The sequence below is a fragment of the Peromyscus californicus genome, unplaced genomic scaffold (genome assembly GCF_007827085.1).
Source record: "Peromyscus californicus insignis strain IS unplaced genomic scaffold, ASM782708v3 Scaffold_3__1_contigs__length_106647218, whole genome shotgun sequence".
In the NCBI taxonomy this organism is placed as follows: domain Eukaryota; kingdom Metazoa; phylum Chordata; class Mammalia; order Rodentia; family Cricetidae; genus Peromyscus; species Peromyscus californicus.
The window spans coordinates 54,048,474-54,066,388 of NW_026294551.1; the positions used below are offsets into that span (position 1 = coordinate 54,048,474).

Sequence of the window (17,915 nt, forward strand, 5' to 3'; positions counted from 1 at the left end):
TCACATCTGCACACATGGGCACATACCTCAACCCTTGTTAAAAAATCAAAGTAAAAAAGGCCTTTTGAGAGTGGGTACTTCTGCAAATTTAGTTATACTTTTACAAAGCAGAACCTTTGGAAAGCAGGCCAGAACTTAAACTGCTAATGCACATTCATGGCCCAAATCCTGGGCGATGTGCTGGGCTGGCCGCGAGTGTCTTTACCGAGTGCCCCCCAAGCCTAGGTCTGACCTCGGTCTCACTGTTTCCCACAGCCAACCTGCTATCTAGACACTGTGACGTGTCATTCTCCCCAGAGTTCCTGGTCTATGAGAAGATCCAGACGTCACATCCTGACCCTTCTGGGAAGGGGGAGAACACTGGTTTTCAGCACACTAATCCTCCCTTCTGGTGCTCGGTTCCATTCCTACGTCTCCTGATTTCTGTATTCAGAAACGATCCCTCGTCTTCACTTTATCCAATATTGCAGCCTCTCACCGGGGCAATGTGGCTCCTCCATCACCACATCCTGGAACCACTGGCAGGCGTGCATACCAGGCTGACTCACTAGTCTAGGCAGTGTGGGTTCCCTTCTGCCTGGATTCAAGGTACCCGGAAGGAGCAGGGGTAAACAAGAGGCAGAGACAAGGTGGACCGTGTCCCAGTGCCTCACGATGACATCTACATGCCAGTGGCCCTGCCTATCTGAGGTGTGACTGTCTACGGGCTGGTAACTATAGGCTCCTACCTGGGAACCTTCTCAGGCTGTGTCCATCTGTGTACGTGGGTATAGCCCCTGCCTGGCTCCTGCTGGGGGAGGAGACACTGTCTAGTGCATACCCATGCCTGAGACCTGGACTACTCTCCTTTCTTCTGTAGTGATGGGGACTGAGCTCAGGGCCTCTGCTTGCTCAGCAAGCACTCTTCCTCTGGGCTGCCTCTCCAGGCTTTTTGTCTGTACCCTCTCCTCCTCATCTGCCTGACTTCCACTGTACATGGCAACTGTAGCGCCTGCAGGTGCCAGGCCACTCCATGGCGTCTATGCTATCCCGCCTTTCCCTCTGGTCCCGTCTCTTGTCCTCTGTACATCTCTCTGCAACTCTTCTGGATATGGCTACCCCGCCCTTCTGACCGCAGCTCTGACCACATCTCACATCTCTCAATGTGCTCTTTGGTTGGTCACAACCACAGCTGCTTCCTCACCCATTTCCCCATCATCCTCCCAAGGCGAAGCAGGCCATCAGAATGGCATCTTGAAGCCGCTATTCAAGGCACAGCAGCCCTCACACTCACCGCAGTTCCTGCTGAGCTGCCGTGGTGTCCAGAGTGTCCTCCAGCTCTGTCTTCAGGGCCTCCAGCTCCTCACTTAAGTCCCGTTTTTGCTTCTCAGCCTTGTTCCTCGAGGCCTTTTCGGACTCAAAGTCTTCCTGGAGCTCAGCGATTTGGGCCTGCAGCTCCCGTACGACTTTAAGTGCGTTGTTCTTATGCAGCGTCTCATCGTCCCCTCTGTCAAAGATCCAGGTACAAAGGCACTCAGGTGGCGCGTGGGTGGGCTGTCTCCTCCCACATCACCAATGCTAGTGACAGCACCCCTCCGAGGGCCTGCTGGCTGCACTAGGTTCCCAGGTAAATGACCGTAGAAGGTCCCGAACCAGCAGTGGGAGTCAGTGAGAGATGTGTTTCCCTACTTTAAAATGTCCTCAGAAGTGAGATGATATGGTCGGAACCCTGCTGGAGGGGGGCTGTCCCACCAGGCGGAGCACACCTGTGGTCCAGGCCTGCAACCTTCACACCTCTAGTTCCCCTTTCTTTGGCACATCTTCGTACTTACATGCATGGTGTAAGTGCTGGCAGAGCTTTCTGATGGGGAACAGTATTTAATTCTAGAGTCTCCCAAGTGAGCAGGCCCATTTCCAGGTCAGAAAGTTTTGGCCGGACTCACAGTGACAAGGCCCAGAAAATTTTAATAAGATGTTCTCCTCTTTTTTTTCAAATTTGAGACATGGTCTCATGGAACCCAGGATGGCTGTGAACTTTTGATCCTCCTGCCTCTACCACCTGGGATTACAGGCATGCACCTTTACACTTAGTGCTGGGATCAGACTTGGGGCTCTGTGCATGGCAGGCAAGTACTCTACCAGCTGAGTTACATCTCCAGCCCCATTACAAGTTATTCTTAATTAAAACATGTTATAAATTAAGCTCCAAGACCATGTAGCCAAGTAGTTAACGCTTTAAAAAATGAGATACTAGACAGAAATAAATATTTGAAATGGTTTCAATATTCCAAATGGCTTTGGACTAAATATCAGATCATGGAACAAGAGAGGGAATATTTCTGAAATGTTATTTCCTCCAATGTTCCAAAACACAGAGACTAATCTGTAATGTACAGAAAAGAAAACGTCTGGTGTGGTAAAGGAGCTTGCTGTCTGGTGTGACCCTTCCAGGATTTTGAGATGTGACAACTATTTATGAGTCTAAATATTGACAGTGGTTTATGAGACCTTGCTGCCCTGCTATAAATTATGTACTGCTGGGCTGGGTTTTTCATGAACTTATGTTATAACCGACATTAAAGAAACCACATCTTGTTCCCTGGGGCTCTCCGAGATGCAGGAACGCAGGCCTGCCCATCCAGCTGTCCCCCCAGAGTGTGCTGGCCCTGCAGACCTGGCCAGCGCTCCCTGAAGCTCCTCTTCCTTCTTGGCCAGCTGGATTTTGAGCTCATCGACCTGCGCTTGCAGCTCGGCAATCTGGTCCTGCAGGTCGGTGCTCTCCCCGTCCAGCTTCCGTTTGATCTTTTCCAGCTCCTGCCGCGTTTTCTCCTCCTTCTTCAAGCGTTCTGCAAGGCAGGAGAGAGCAGCCCTCACCACGCTGCAGAGCGCACACACGGAGCGGATGTGGTCACCGCCTTGCTAACCCCGAGTCAAGTGCTTGGTCACCTGAGACCTACCGAGATGGCTGGAGGTGAGATCAATGAGTATGTGGATAGAATTTAAAGAGAAATTGGGTGGTGTCTAAAGATCTCCCTTTTGGGGGAAGTGAGTCTACATTGCTAAGAGCCAAGAGGATCTGGAAAGGCCACTAACGGGAGGGCTACACCAGTCACTGCCTAGCCCTAGTCCCCTGGTCCTAGAAGCCCTGGTGAGACAGAGGAGTGGGCAGAGGCCACGTGTCTCCCCAGCCTCTCTGCTACAGTCCCTTAATAAAGGCTGCCGACCAATTCTGTTCCCATTGTTTGCTCCAGCAGTGTGACCTGTGAGTCCTGAATTCTTTAGCAGGAGCCCTCTGCTAAGAGCACACCACAGGATGATTGGATGGACACGTCTGTGTCATGGGCACCTCTTTAGCAGAGGACCCAAAGGGCAGCAGAGAAGTTTATACTGACATTCTCTTTTATCTATACCAACCAACCAACCAACTAACCAACTAAACAAACAAAAAACCCAAATCACCACCACCAAAAAAACCAAAACCACCAAAAATCCTCTCCAACCCTGAAGTATTTAAAACAAACAAACAAAACACAACCCCATTTTTTTTCCCCATTGAAAAAGTATGTATTAAGAAAGCTAGTGGCAGGCCAGGTGTGGTGGTGCACACCTTTAATCCCAGCACTTGGGAGGCAGAGACAGGTCTGTGAGTTCGAGGCCAGCCTGGTCTACAGAGCGAGATCCAGGAAAGGTGCAAAGCTACACAGAGAAACCCTGTCTGGAAAAGGAAAACAAAGCTAGTGGGCACAGCCCTGAGGGGCCTGAACAGACAGCGCTCACTAGCTGCGGGACCAAGGACAGGCTTATGTGCCCTTCACTGCTTCTGCAGCCATCTCATCCTGACATCATTTCTGCCAGAGCTGCTGACACTGCTCCTCTCCAGGGTCTCATCTGGCCAGTCCCTTTGTGAGGTGTCACCTGGGTACTTCCGTGCAGTGTTTGATCAAATGTCCGGAATGCCTGCGGCCTACAGAATCAATTCCACCCCAACCAAGTTCACCAAAGGCAAGTTTAAAAAGAAGGAAACCATCCTGATTCGATTCCGTCGGACACTAAGCGACATGACCAGAAAGATCTATGGTAACAGTGATGTCCTCGTCACAAGCAGTCACCATGCCTGCTTCCCGCAACTGTCCTGACCCCAGCGCAACCCCAGCACCCCCGAGTCCCTGTCCCGAGTGCCTCTGGCTGACACCAACCTTCTAAATCCGAGATCATCACTTCTTGCTTGTTTCTGACTTTAGCCAAGTTTTTTGCCTTTTCTTCCTCCTCAGCCAGCTGAGAGGAGCACTCAGCAATACGATCTTCCATGAGTTTCTTTTCCTAAGTAGAAAAACAACCTATTTCAGAAAAGTCGTGCAAAATTGCACCCTGAGTTTGGGGTTACTGTGATGTGAGAAAAAGTGGGTAACTGGGCCCTGCTGCTCCAGTGGGCTGTATCAGGGTAGCCAGGCGCTCTCCTGGTGCCTGCCTGGTGCTCAGAGCCCGAGTACCAGGTGATACAAGTGGCGTAAATGAACAGACTGGAAAAGGTTGTAAGGACATTTGACTGTCTTCAGAACTCCAGACAGGAAGCCTTACAGAGGAAGTAAATGCAACTAAAATTCTCCAGCACTTTCTGGCCCCCTCCTTTTCAGTTTGAAGCCACAGTTGGTGAGTATGCCAAGCTCTCTTCTGGATTCTACCGCAGCACCCTATGGAAATGGTCTTACTTTGATAAATTTGGAATTCTGGTCCTCAAGAAGCAGAACCTCCTCTTCCATCTTCTTGATTTTGGCCTCTGCCGTCACCTTCTCCAGCTGCAGCTTCTGCCGAGCCCCCTCCTCCTCATCCAGTTGTTCTTCTAGGTCCTGGTGAAGAAAAGCCTACGTCAATCTTCCCAGCTCCTCAGCCAGACTCAGCCGCACGGCAAGAGCACACAGGAGGAGCGACGCGCTCATGTGTGTTCGGTGGGATTTGAAAGAATGAGGCAGACATTTGTGCCTTCACAAGTGAGAACACAAACTGGGTCAATCCTTCGGAAGCCGACATGGCAAGCTCTGGAAACATGCCTCCAAATACAACTGTAGGAAACTGTCAGGGTGATCTGGATAAACAACCACACTATGAGCTGGGGGCAGAGACAGTGGCTGTAACTCCAGCACTCAGCAGGCTGAGAAAAAGGAGATTGTGAATTGCAGGCCAGCAACACCAAGCCAAACACAGTGCCGTTTCTAATGCCAGGAAAACTATGGGAAAAGGCTTTACAGTTATACTTTGGTAGATCTGTGGGTTGGTGTAACACACAGCAATTAAAACTCATGTTGTACAGTGATATGGGAAATATAAATGAGACAATTGCACAGCACCACTCACTCGTCTAGTGAAACTGAAGGAACTCTAAGTGCTTACACATTTTTACTCTAATGTTCTTATCTTTATCCACACCCTATGTTGTTGTATATGATAATAAACATGTATCAGTGGACATGGTTGTGCATAGTAACCCAAGAATAACTTTGCTTAAAGGTTTTACTTATGGTTAATTTCAGAATAAATCTTGTGGGGTGTAATGATACCCTCTCTCAGAAAAGCTCCAAGCACATTTCCAAGAGCACAGAGCAGCATAATGTACCTCTATGCCACCTGAAGTGTAACAGAAATCAACTCATGACCCATCTCCTTCATGGGGACCTCCACCTCCTTCCTTTGGCTTATTCTAAAACAAATCTCAAGCATGCTATTTCATCCAAAAAGCCTTCAGGCTACATCTTTAAAAAAAAAGATAAAGGCTCTTTAACAAATCCATTTTCGGTATTAAAATCTATATAAATCCCACAGGCGGTGACTGACAGACAGCCTTTTAAGCCTCCTCCATCTCTAGGTTGCTGTTCTATCTTTCCCCCGCTCTCCAGCTATCAGCCCCCGGCTCCCTACTGCCTGGGTTTTGTTAACTCCATCCTGCACCACACACTCACAAGGAGGAAATCCAGGCAACACAGCGGTGTGTTCAGTACCTTTTCAATGAGTAAACAATTGTGCACACTGTTTCACATAGTTCAAGAAGAGCGAGGGGAGGGAGAGGGATGGGGAGAGGGCCTCAAGTGCTTTGGTATGTTCTAGGTCTTCTACGGTAATCCTGTTAATGCTAAAACCAAGAAACTCATCTTCAAAACTCAATATAAAGACAGTTCTGGTTTAAAAGGGCATCAGAAATCGCCCAAAGTCTCAGAGGCAGAGAAAAACAAAACCAAACAAACAGTTCAAGGGGTCAAAATGGGGGTCTTGGGGCCATGCAGTCAATTTGGAATCTCTGACACCCCACAAGAGAGAAAAACAAAGAACAAAAAAGTTCGATAGCTCATAATTTCATAATGCCATAAATAATTTTAGACTGCACTGGAATGAATGTCCAGGTAAGTTAAAACACGGATGTAGAAGCCTGTGTTTACTTAGGAGAACATGAACCTTACATCATGAAAAAACTGCTGTGCTTTAAATAAACATGAGCCTTTGGATAAAGAAATGCAAGCATTTCTTAGGAAGTGGTTAAAATTAGTGTAAAATTTAGTGCAAAAACCCAGAGCGATCAGCAGGGCGAGGGGCAGTAAGACGGGTCAGCGGGGAAAGGAGCCTCTGCCAAGCCTGCGGACTCCTGGACCCACACGGGGAGGGGAAGGCTCAGCTCCTACCAGCTGTCCTCTGCCCTTGGTAGCATGGGCACCCACACAAATGCAAAAGTCTGTAGTAAAAATACAGGCTACAAGGCCGGTGAGATGCTCCGCAGGCGAAGGCACTGGCCGCACAAGCCTGGCCATGACCCCGCAAAGTCACCTCCCGACCTGACCTCAGTCCCCAGCACCCAGGGAAGGTGGAAGGAAAAGCTGACTCCACAAAGTCACCTCCGAGCTCCATATAATAGTGTGGCATTTGTGCCCCAGCCCCGAACTAAGATTTAACAAAATGCTAGGGTCTCTGTAGTTTTAATTGGATACACGTTCTGTAACTCTCTTTATTAATGGGTTATGAATACCAATGGAAATAAGCACACTGTATCTCACACCTGAACAGGACTGCTAAGGTCTGACAACACCCTGTTTGTGAATAACTCATTTACTATGACATAAAATTTTAGATTAACAGTGTTAAAGAGCGTGCACTTGCACAGCTTTTGTGGCACTCCACTGACTTACAGACTCTTTGAAAACTGTCTTGAAGAGGGACGTGTCTGGCTGATTCAGTCCAGTGTCTAGTCGTTCTGATAAACATCTGAACGTCTGTGCACTGCAAAGGTGAGCTACGCAGTGAGAATGCTAAGGGGAAATGTTCCTGCCTGAGTTTGGGGCTGGCTTCCCAAACAGTGGTGGCAGGCGCGGACACCAGAGACCGAAGGGATGTGATCAGGGTAGTGGTGGTGGAGCAAGGCAAAAGGAGATGTGTGTGTGCTCGGGCACAGACAGGACACCCACTGTCGGTGCCATCTGTCTGGGTGTTCAACCACGTGGGGAGCTGGGCTGTGACCAGAGCTTGTATTTCAGGGCACCAGGGCAGGGTTAATAGTTCTCCATCAGTGCTGCGCATTTCTTATGAACGAACGCAGTTAGGAGAGGCCCATGTAACCACTGGAATGAATGTAAGAACTGACAACATGAAGGCCCACCTAAGCTCTAAGGAATGCTCCGGACCCTGGCTCGTTTCTGCCTTTTGTGTCTCCACACTGCAAGACGCCACGTTAGAACACAAAGAATTCCTACTTGAAATAATAAACCCATGTCTGCAGAAACCTTGTTCAATCTGTGGTCCAGACGAACGGTTGGTACACGTGACCTGTTCTCCGTAGATAAGAACCCACATGCTCCCCAGACCCAAGGACAGTTCTAAGAGCTCCAGGCACCTGAATGTGAGCTTGCATCTTTTTCTTCTCATTCTGGAGGATCTGGTTTCTCTCTTCTTCCTCCTCCACCCTGGACTCCAGGTCATGGAGGATCTCCTCCAGCTCCTGCTTTTTGGCGGCGAGTCTTGCTCTCATCTCTTCCGCTTCAGCAAAGAGCTCGGTCTCAGCCTGTAGCTGCTCCGCGAGGATGTTCTTCTCTTCCAGCAGCTGAAAGCACAGCACAGGGCCAGGGCCAGGGCTCAGCCAGAGTGCACACACCACACAGACTTCCCACGACTTCCCAGTCAGTGCCCGCTGCCTCAGACACAGCAAGTCAAAATATGGGACACAGAGACAGGATCTGTGAGTTCCAGGATAGCCTGGTCTACACAGGAAAGTTCCAGGCCAGCCAAGGCTACACAGAGAGACCTTGCCTCAAAACAAACAAACAGAACTCTACAGAGTGAGTTCCAGGACAGCCAAAGCTACACACAGAGAAACTTGAAAAACCAAAAAACAAACAAGTAAATAAAATAAAAAAATACTAAGTTCTTACCACTTTAAGAATTATAGTTTGTCCATTAAGTTAGGAAGGGACAGATAAAGAAGAGAGGGGACTATTAAAGTGTTATAAAGGTTCCAGTTTGGTGGCTCATGCCTGTGATCCCAGCACTTGGAAGGCTGAAGCAAGAGGCTGCCGTGAGTTTGAGGCCAGCCTGGGTTACAGAGTGAGACTCTACTGAAAACAAAACTAAACAACCAAGTTCTTGGGAACTAGCAACGCCTGCCATATATCAAGAGAATATTCTCGGCCTTCCACACCGATACTGCTGCCGTCACTCATCAACGCTCCTCGGCTTTATGTTCCCAAGCGTCTACAGAGGGGCACAGCATCCAGGTTGCCAGAGAAGCAGAGTGGGGCCCTGGCTCAGCCACACGCCCTTCACTTTCTCTTTCCCTCACAAGCAGACAGGAGGAGGCAGCAGGGGGAGCCCCTCTCATGCAGGGTTAGCCACGGGCTTCACAGCCAGCGTGATCAGTGTGTGTTCAAAGAGCGAGAAAGGAAAAGTGCGGTGGATTTTAACTCACACAATCTAGACCACAAGTCCCAGTGTAGCTCTTAACGCTAGTGAAAACACATACACTCTGAAAATGAGTGAAATCCCCATCACGATGATGTTGTGGGCGTGGCTATTTATAACGAACGTGCGAGCTGCTGTCTAGGGGCCGCAGTCCGCACCAGGTCAGGACACGGGTGCAGAGGCGGGTGCACACACCTGCTGGTGCTTCCTCTCCATCTCCTCAAGCTCCCCTTCCACCTTGGTCTGCTTCTCTTTCACCTTCAGCAGCTCCTCGTCTTTGGCCTGGAGTTCCTCCTCCTGGCGGGTCACTTGAAGGAGAGGCTTCACCTGTGTGTGACACGTTAAACAGCTCATCACTCCCGCTCTGGCGCACGCCTGCTGCCCCAAGTCTGCATGAGGAAGACCTCAGCCCAGCCCACCTTGGTGAAGACACGCCACCACTGCCAATGCCGCAGCTTCAGGTACGCCGCGCAGTTCCGCTGCAGCACCTTTAAGGCACTCAGCTGCTGCTGCTTCTTGGCAAAGGCCCTGAAGAACAGAAAGGAAAACACCTTCACAGGTGCTCATGGGAAGGCCGTCCTAGGCAGCGGCCCTCAGGGATGGCTTCCCCAGGACCTCGGCTGAAGCAGAACTCCAACCCTTTTGTTTCTCTTCTTGGCTCTGTGTGTTTTCCTGGAGACTGTGTGTTGTTTAGGATGTACATCTGTTCACCCAGATGCCGCTCCCATGGGAATGCACCTTCCGCAAGGGTAGAGCCTGTCAATCTCATGCCCTCTTGCATCATGGGCACAAACCCAATGCCCAGCCCAAGAATATGCTTCAGAGGTGCTGGATTCACGAGTCCACTTACTTTCTGGCTAGGTAGCCTCTGCAGACAGCTTGGAAAAAGATAATGATATCGGTGATTTTTAAATCTCTTTCTTCTTCTAAGTGCGCCAAAACTCCAGCTCGGAAAAATATCTTGCTCTGTCCAATTCTATACAGGTTTGGGTCCAGTTCTAAAGCCCGGATCTAAGAGAGAAAGAGCCTGTTTATTTTTGCTATAGGAAAGTAAGAACAACAAAGAATCCAGGTGTGGTGACGCACACCTTTAATCCCACCATCTGGGAGGCAGAGGCAGGCAGATCTCTTTGAGTTCCAGGACAGACAGGGATACACAATAGAGACCCTGTCTCAAAGACCCAAAAACAACAACAACAAAGCAATCTTACCATCCGCTCACAGGCCTGTTTGCCATCCATGAATCCTTTAGGAATGGCATTGGGAGTTAGGATCTCATATCTGGAGAAAGAAGAAGGCAGAAATAATGACAGGCCAGATCAAGACATGGGCCACTGATAACCCCAGGCCTCTGCGGTCCTGTTCCTGCTTAGAAGTTGGAGTGAAAGCAAGGTTAATTCTCTCAGATCAAAGCACAGGCTTAGGAGGCCGGCAGAGAAGAATCAAAGCTGCTATTGAAAACCTGGCGTTTTTCTTCGTTTCCCATAAAACGTCCACATCTTTAAGATGAGAGGATCTGGCTCTTTGTACTTTCAGCCAGGCGGCTTGTAAGCATTTATCAGATAACAAGAAAGGCTTCAAGAGCAACCCACAAACTTCTCTGCGGAACCCCAGAAGACAACAGGGTGACATTCAGCAGGGCACTGGTATGGGTGTACTTATGGCCACTGAGTTCTGTGCTTAAAATGCGGCACCTCATTGTAAATAGTCACACTTCAGTTAGAAAAACTCTGCAGCAGAAAGGCAGCCATTATAACTTGGTACCCCAGCTGCCATTTATGTCTTCTTTTCCTAGCAATAAAAAGTGACTACCAGACAGTGGGCCCCTGACATTGTTTCCCGACGACACCCAGGGCTGCAACAGCCTCTTGAGTTGATTCTTCTGGGATGGGGGGCGGGGGTGGGGAGCATGGATGGATGCGACACTAAGGCCATGGGGACCCTTTTTGACCTGGAAGCCCCTAATTATTTTATGGATCAACAATGGGCATATTTTGAAATCTGGTTTCCAGAAGAAAAAGGAAAAAAAGCAGCTGAGTTAACAACTTTAGAAAATCGCTTCCCAAAGCATTTCCTACCGTGTGTGTACCAACTGCCACTGCATACCAATCAATCTCTTCCCTTCGGTTTTTATCTTAATCATTTTCTAATCTATCCACTTTTCTACTATTCTTAAAGGTCTGTCATTGTGTACAAACATATACTGGAAACATTTATATACACAGATTCATTTACTGAAGAAAGATGGAACCATCCCAAAATATTGTCAGAAATCATTACTGGAGTATTTTAAACTTCTTTTTATTTTATTTGTATTTTAACACACACTACTCATCTATTCTTACAATACCTGTTATATTAAAATACATATTAAAATTTCAAGTAGACATGTCCGAACGAACAACAGTTAAGTTTCCAGCCGCTCGTCTCCTAGCTAACTTCCAGGCTCTGAGGATGGAACATGTCTCAGTGCTGAGAAGAGGCCCTTCTGTACAGTAGGACACTCAGGACCTTCCCTCTGCAGGGAACACAGGAAAACCTTCCTCCTCACATCAGCATTTTCATTCACGCTAAGGTAGCTTGGACACAGACAAAACAGGTAAGAGTTAGCGATACCTCTGTCTGAATTCCTGGAACACTATCCGGTTGGGGAAGCCCTGGCGGCAGATCCTGATGCCTTCCAGGACACCGTTACAGCGAAGCTGATCTAGCACGAGATGCGGGTCCAGTTTTCCAGCCTGCGAGAGCGAACAACAGTTTTCCGGTTTCATCTCAGCAGCCTGGCCCCGGTCAACTCAGAACCCGAGTCTGCGCGCTGCCCCACACATACCCGCTTCTCGTGATTTGGAATGATGCAGCGGACGAAGTTGGGGTTGGTGTTTCGGAGAGTTGCCATCAGCTTGGTGAGAGACTCTTTGTAGAGCTGCCCGACGGTTCGGAACATGCCTTTCTTGGTTTTATACGCAGAGCCAAAAGCTGTCTCGGTCATACCAGTGACTTGATCCAGACCTACAATTCGGTCCACTGGGGAGAGGAGAGGAGAGGACAGCTGTGACCCAGGTGTGACTGAGAGGGAGGAGAGACAGTGATAGCTTAGCAGCACAAGCTTTGTGAACAGATGGTGAGAGGTGCCGTCGAGGAAAGGCAGTCAGCACATTCAGACACTGCACAAGCCGAGGAGCTAACAGCCACACACTGATACGGCAGGATTCCGCAGTGCTTCCACAAATGCCACCTACCACCCTGGGGGCACGTGCCTTCCCCTGCGCCAGGCTCAGGGGCCCCTGTCTGCTGAGGTCCGGCCTGTGAGATCTGCCATTACTTGGCAAATGGAAGGATCTCTGGCTGGCATTATTGATACACAGACTGATGCGGGGAGAGGTCTCACAAGAAGAAATGGCTCGTCATCTACTCAGAAAGATAGTGACTGTACAGATCCACTCAGTAGATATGCTCAGGGTCGAGGGACCAGTTATCCTGAGCCAGCACATTTTCAGTAAGAAAGCCATCTGAGGGGGGACGGGGAGGAGAAAAAAAAAAAAAAAGAAAGAAAGAAAGCCATCTGAACCTGAGGAACAAATGCAGGAAGACTACCTCACTTTGATTTTGGGCACTGTGTGAACCTCAGCTGTCTCCTCAAAGGGCAAGTAACACAACCACAAACGGAAGGACCCTCTGAAAACCGCTGACTGAGCCTCCTCAGACATTCCCAGATCATTAAAGCGGACGGTGTTTCTACAGATCTACACAACAGATCCTTCTAATGACGAGGCTGTAAGAGTGCCAGCCACTAGCGTGTCTGCTGCAGAAGAGGCCATGTGCTTTCTCGAACATTTGATGAGAAATCAGAATATGAAGTGACCTGTCATTGTTAAGACTCTCCTCAACTCTGACGGCCACCTCGTTTCTTTGTGGGGACCTGGCCCTGGGTAGCGGCTCTGTGTACAAGATCTCAGTTGACTGACTTCCAGTGAGGTTTCTACGGAAGAGGAGCTCCTGGTCCAGGGGTAAAGTACCCTTGAGGCAGGTCTGGGATGGAAGCTGGAGGATGGATGAGGAAGAGCTGTGTGGCTCCTAGGCCTGTGTGTGTAAGCTGCCCCCTCCAAAGCCAGACTTCAAAGCCAGAATCAAAGTGACTCCTTGTGCCTGTGCCCTGGAGTTCACCCACCATCTACCACTAAGGACTCACTCTTCTCTGTGCCTCAACCTCCCTCCCTTCCCCTGGCACCAACCGCCCCTTCCTGGCCTATAAACTATACGCCTCCATCAGCTTCGTGTTAATCCCTTCTCTTTCAGTATCACCAGAGGCCAGCTTCTTTCTGGAGTTGACATGTTTGCCACTGTCACCTTCCTCCACCATCTTCCCAGCATTCCTCTGGCCAACTGGGATGTGAGCTTCTGGCCCACTCTTCCCGTCCTATCCAGTATTGCCCAGGCAGAGACCCACCGGTTGCTAAGATGCTGCCCTGTGCTTGTTTTCTTTGACCCCAGATGTTTACCTGCTGGCCATCACAGCAGATTCCTAAACTCTCTTCACTTCTGGCTTTAATGACCCTGCCCACTCCCACTCCCAGCTTCTCCAGTGACCCCCGCCCCCTCTGTCTCTAGCTCTTTCTATCTTGTGATCCAAGATGACTTCTTCACTTATCCTGTCCATTTTGGCACTCTCTAGGGATCTAAACTCATGTGAAATCCTTCTAGGATATGGCAAGAAAGGAGCACAGATGTTAGCCTTCTTCCTGTCTCCAGCCATGCTCTGAAGCAAGTGATTTCACTTATGACTCGAAACTCCATGTCTGACGACCTAGCAGCCAATCCCCAGAACTGTGTATTTTCTCCCATCTGGCTATCACAAAGGCACCTCTCTCTGTCTTCTACAAACTCTTATGAGGTGCCCATCATGTCTGCTTTTACAGTACTGCATCTGGTCTCATGCATCTGGTCACATCTGTTACTAACATTCATAATTCATGTGTTAGTGAAAGAACAAAGCATATTTTTAAATATATTTAAATCACCAAGTGGGAAATGCAGTGACAGAAAACAACAAAATGCTGAGAGAGAAAAATGCAGTTCAGAGATCTCTCTCTGGACATTGCCATTTAATATGTGAAAACTAAGAATGAGACTGTGGGTGAACAAGTTTGGGGCAGGAAGGGCGTGCCCAGGAGACAGTGAGCAGGGCCATCATGAAGATCGAGGCTCCTGGGATGAGGGCAGTCTGAATGAGTGACAGATATCACAGAGGAGATGGCTAAGAAGAGTCGAGGCATATTCGGATGGCAGACACTTTGCTTGCATAATTAATTCAATTTGAAAAGTAGATGTGTCAAGGACAGCTCCTAGAATTCTGGCTTGAGCAACTGAGTGGCTGGAGGGTGAGATCCTGGGTCAGATGGGAGAGCAGTGGGTTTGTGGCTGGGTAGGAAGGACCTAAACTCTGTAAGTGATATGCCTATAGCCACTGAAGTGGAGGTGAGGTGCTGAGGACGGACTGAACGCTGCAGCGTTGCTGAAGGGACAGGTTGGAACAACCGAGGCAAACTGGGGATTGTCCACACATGTCTTACTGCTGGCATGCTTTCCCACACAAGCCTGCATTCCAGCCAGCCAGACTGTACCTCCATGGTACAAGGACCGGTCCATCCTTTCTCCCTGCTCTCCCCTGCTGGTCACATGGCCAACTCCCCCACACTTGTAAGTCTCCATTCCTTAACTTCCTCAGAGAACTTTGGCTCTTGTCCCCACAATGCTCACAAGGCAAAGCTGGTTATTCCCTCCTCTGACCTTTGAATCTCAGAGGAAAGTTCCCGAGAAAACACCTCCCACTGATCTATGCATCTTCTCTGCTTGACTCAACTTTCTAAGGAGGACATTTCCCCAGCACCTCACACCCCCAGGGGCTCGGGAGCTGTCCCACGGTCACTCTGACGCTGACCAGGATGACTGTTACTGCCTTCCTGACCACCCAGTGCAGGCCAGAGCAGGGTGCAGGGACCTGGTAACTATTTAATAAACAGTTGCTGGTGGAAAACAAGGATTACCTAAAGAACAAATTATCACTACCACAAAAGAGAGATGGTGCCATGTTTACTTTCCAAGGATCCAATTACATTAGCTTTGCGGTAGGCTAGTGGTGGCGTGGTTCTAAAATTGTGCACGCCACAGGGTCCAGCTCACCATGCCAAAATCAAAAGCACTGTCGCCATCAGCCTGATTTCAAATAAATAGCTTTGGGTTACTCTTTAAAATTATTCAGGTTAACCAAAAATTAATGCTTTAGACTTTCAGGCTGTTTTGATTTTTAAAATTTACCATTTAAATTCAGGGTTGGATTCCTCCACTGAGAGAAACTAGCTTGTGGGGACAGAGAAACACTTTAGGAAAGTCATTGAATGATCTGGAGCACATCCCCAAATGTATGATTTCATTAAAAACCATGCCTCAGATACATTTCTCTTTTAGAAGGGTCTTTTCTTATGCAAACAATGAGAACAGAAGGAGAGAAAGACAGAAAACTACAATTCAGACAATGAGCCAGCACCAGCAAGCTACAGCGGGCAGTGCCCTCCTTCGCCAAGCCCAGCTAGGGCTGGTGGGGGGCACTTGGATCCACCATGGGTTCCCTAGAAGGTGCAAACAACTGCACGTGTTTCGTCCTACATTTTATTACCCTATAAAACTTCAACAGTCAGAAACTAGATGGGTTTTATATTCATAATTACAGAAAATGGCATGTCATTTATCTCACCACAAAACTGCCATCACCAGTTTCTATAAAGGGTGATGTTGTCTAGGGCCAGGATTCTTACCTGGCCCTTCCTGTGGAGAACCACCTAGGAGATGAGGAGGAACAAGATGTTTTCAATGTCTTTTTCAAAAATCTGCAAAAATATTAGTGCTTACTAAGCTTTTTTAAGAGTTTGAAATGTGTTGAAGTTAATATAAGTCAGAAGAGTGAGGAAACCTATTCCCCGTCCATTTGAAAAGCCAGGCAGGATGGCTAAGCATACAGACTCCATTCTCCTGGCAAGGGCCTCCAGCAGGTGTGAGGCAAGCCTCAGGGTCCTGCAATCTTTTCAGCAATTGAATATTAACTGCTCTGAGTTCCCAGAAACATCCAATCACACATATTTACAATATCTACAGCAATTACAGATTCACAACCAGCACAGAATTGGTGCTTAGAGCCAATCTGTTAGAATAATTTTAGCAGAGGTAGAAATTTTAGGAAAATTCCAGGAAGCCGTGAGGTTGCTAAGATCATGTGATTGAGGAAAAAGCACTAGTGGTGAACTGAACTGGCGTGGCTCTCCCTTCCCTTCACACCCCCTTTGGAAGCCTTTCTCACAGGCGACTGTTTCTGCCTCTCCGTCAGGTTGGTGCTAGGATTGATGCTGATATTGGTGGTCCCGCTTGACTGCCTATCAGCTAAACCGGGGACACTACGAGTTAATGTGGATTTGATTCAAAACAAAACAAGACAAGAAAATAGACAGTTATTACTTTTCATAATTAAAGCAGCTGCAGCCAGAGCAACATGCACATTCCTGAACATCAAGAACTAGGGCATGCTGGGCGGTGGTGGCACACGCCCAGCATGCCCTTGGGAGGCAGAGCATCTAATCCCAGCCCTTGGGAGGCAGAGGCATGCAGATCTCTGTGAGTTCTAGGCCAGCCTGGTCTACAGAGCGAGTTCCAAGACAGTTATGGCTACAGTCTGGAAAAAACAAACCAGTGAACAAAAAAGCTAGGGTACTTCCCATGGCCCTGCTGACCCTGAGAGCCCAGTGTCCTTGTCAGATATCAGTCACCCCAGACGCAGTGCCTACATGATATTTCTCCTTGAGCTTTTCAACTGGTGATAAAACTCAAGATAAAAAAGTATCAAGGGATATGTTCAACAACAACAAGATCCACTCACTGAAAATGATGATAATTTCTCTAAGCACAGACTTAGGACAGACCTGAATCCCAAACCCTAAGATGATACTTAGAACAGGTACTCTGGTCACTGGATGAATCTGCAGGTTCAGTGGCCATTCTTGTTGCCTTTTCTAACTGGAGCGTCCACTAATGCTTCTTAAAAAGTGTTTTGAGAGGTCTCACTGTGTAGTTCAGGCTGGCCTTGTGATCCTTCTGCCGCTGCCTACCCAGTGTGGGGTTACAGTATACACCACACTTCCAGGCTCTTTTTACAGCTTACTGGACAGGGACAAGACTGCTTCTGGAGTGAGTCAGAAGACCCTCAGGGTCAGGGTTTAAAAACAGCTAAAGTAAAGCTTTTCCCCTAAATTAAGGTGACGCTGACTCTCAGGTCAAGTTAAGAGCCGCCACTGTATCTCAGGACGGCTTCTCTGTGGGCTGGGAGGGCAAGGGGTCGCCAGCAGTTAAAACCCGCGTCATGGCACTTCCCACACTTAGTGTTATTTTTTTCTCTCCTGGCACCTTTCCAGGTCTGCTGGTTGCAATCTAGCACCCATGGGGCTCCAAACCTAAATGGTGCTGTACGTAAAGGACACGTCAGGACAGTTCAGTGCCAGGGCAGATGGTTCGAATCCGACCTCAAGTCCAGAAGCACTGAGCAGGCATCCCTGCCATCACTGACTCTGAGGTACTGTTCTCTGCTGGCTCAGTGGGCTTGCATCCTCCATACCTGCTTTGTCTTCAGAAATCTGGACTGCCACAATATGCACAGGGAGATCATTCCTTGAGACTATGACGGAAGCCTGCAGGACCCACATGCTTATGACGGGGATCCCCTCTCTCCAGTCTTTCCTTCTTCCTGTCTGTTTTTGGTGCTTTTCAACAACTCTTTAGCTTAGGATCATTTTTATCCTTGAAATTTTGAAAACTTATTTCCTCAATATTATGACTACATTTGGTCTTGTTTTGTTTTTGGTTTTGTTTTTGGGGCAGGGTCTGTGAAGCCCTTGCTACAAACACACTTGGACGCACAGCACGTTAGCTTGCTGGGCTGCCAGTGTTTCCATACAGGTCAGCAT

The 17,915-nt window shown here is 48.5% G+C and overlaps 1 protein-coding gene across 5 annotated transcripts in view; it reads right to left on the reverse strand.

Moving 5' to 3' along the window:
- Nucleotides 1–17,915, reverse strand: part of Myh10 (myosin heavy chain 10) — a 134,666-nt gene that overhangs the window by 22,933 nt on the left and 93,818 nt on the right. For all 5 annotated transcript variants that reach the window (XM_052756772.1, XM_052756775.1, XM_052756776.1 and 2 more), the window contains 11 exons: nt 11,741–11,934; nt 11,527–11,648; nt 10,122–10,191; nt 9,761–9,921; nt 9,330–9,438; nt 9,106–9,237; nt 7,850–8,056; nt 4,689–4,826; nt 4,176–4,299; nt 2,654–2,825; nt 1,274–1,486 (listed from right to left, as the gene is read on the reverse strand). In XM_052756772.1, coding sequence (XP_052612732.1) covers nt 1,274–1,486; nt 2,654–2,825; nt 4,176–4,299; nt 4,689–4,826; nt 7,850–8,056; nt 9,106–9,237; nt 9,330–9,438; nt 9,761–9,921; nt 10,122–10,191; nt 11,527–11,648; nt 11,741–11,934 — 1,642 coding nt within the window. The remainder of the gene's footprint in view (nt 1–1,273; nt 1,487–2,653; nt 2,826–4,175; nt 4,300–4,688; nt 4,827–7,849; nt 8,057–9,105; nt 9,238–9,329; nt 9,439–9,760; nt 9,922–10,121; nt 10,192–11,526; nt 11,649–11,740; nt 11,935–17,915) is intronic.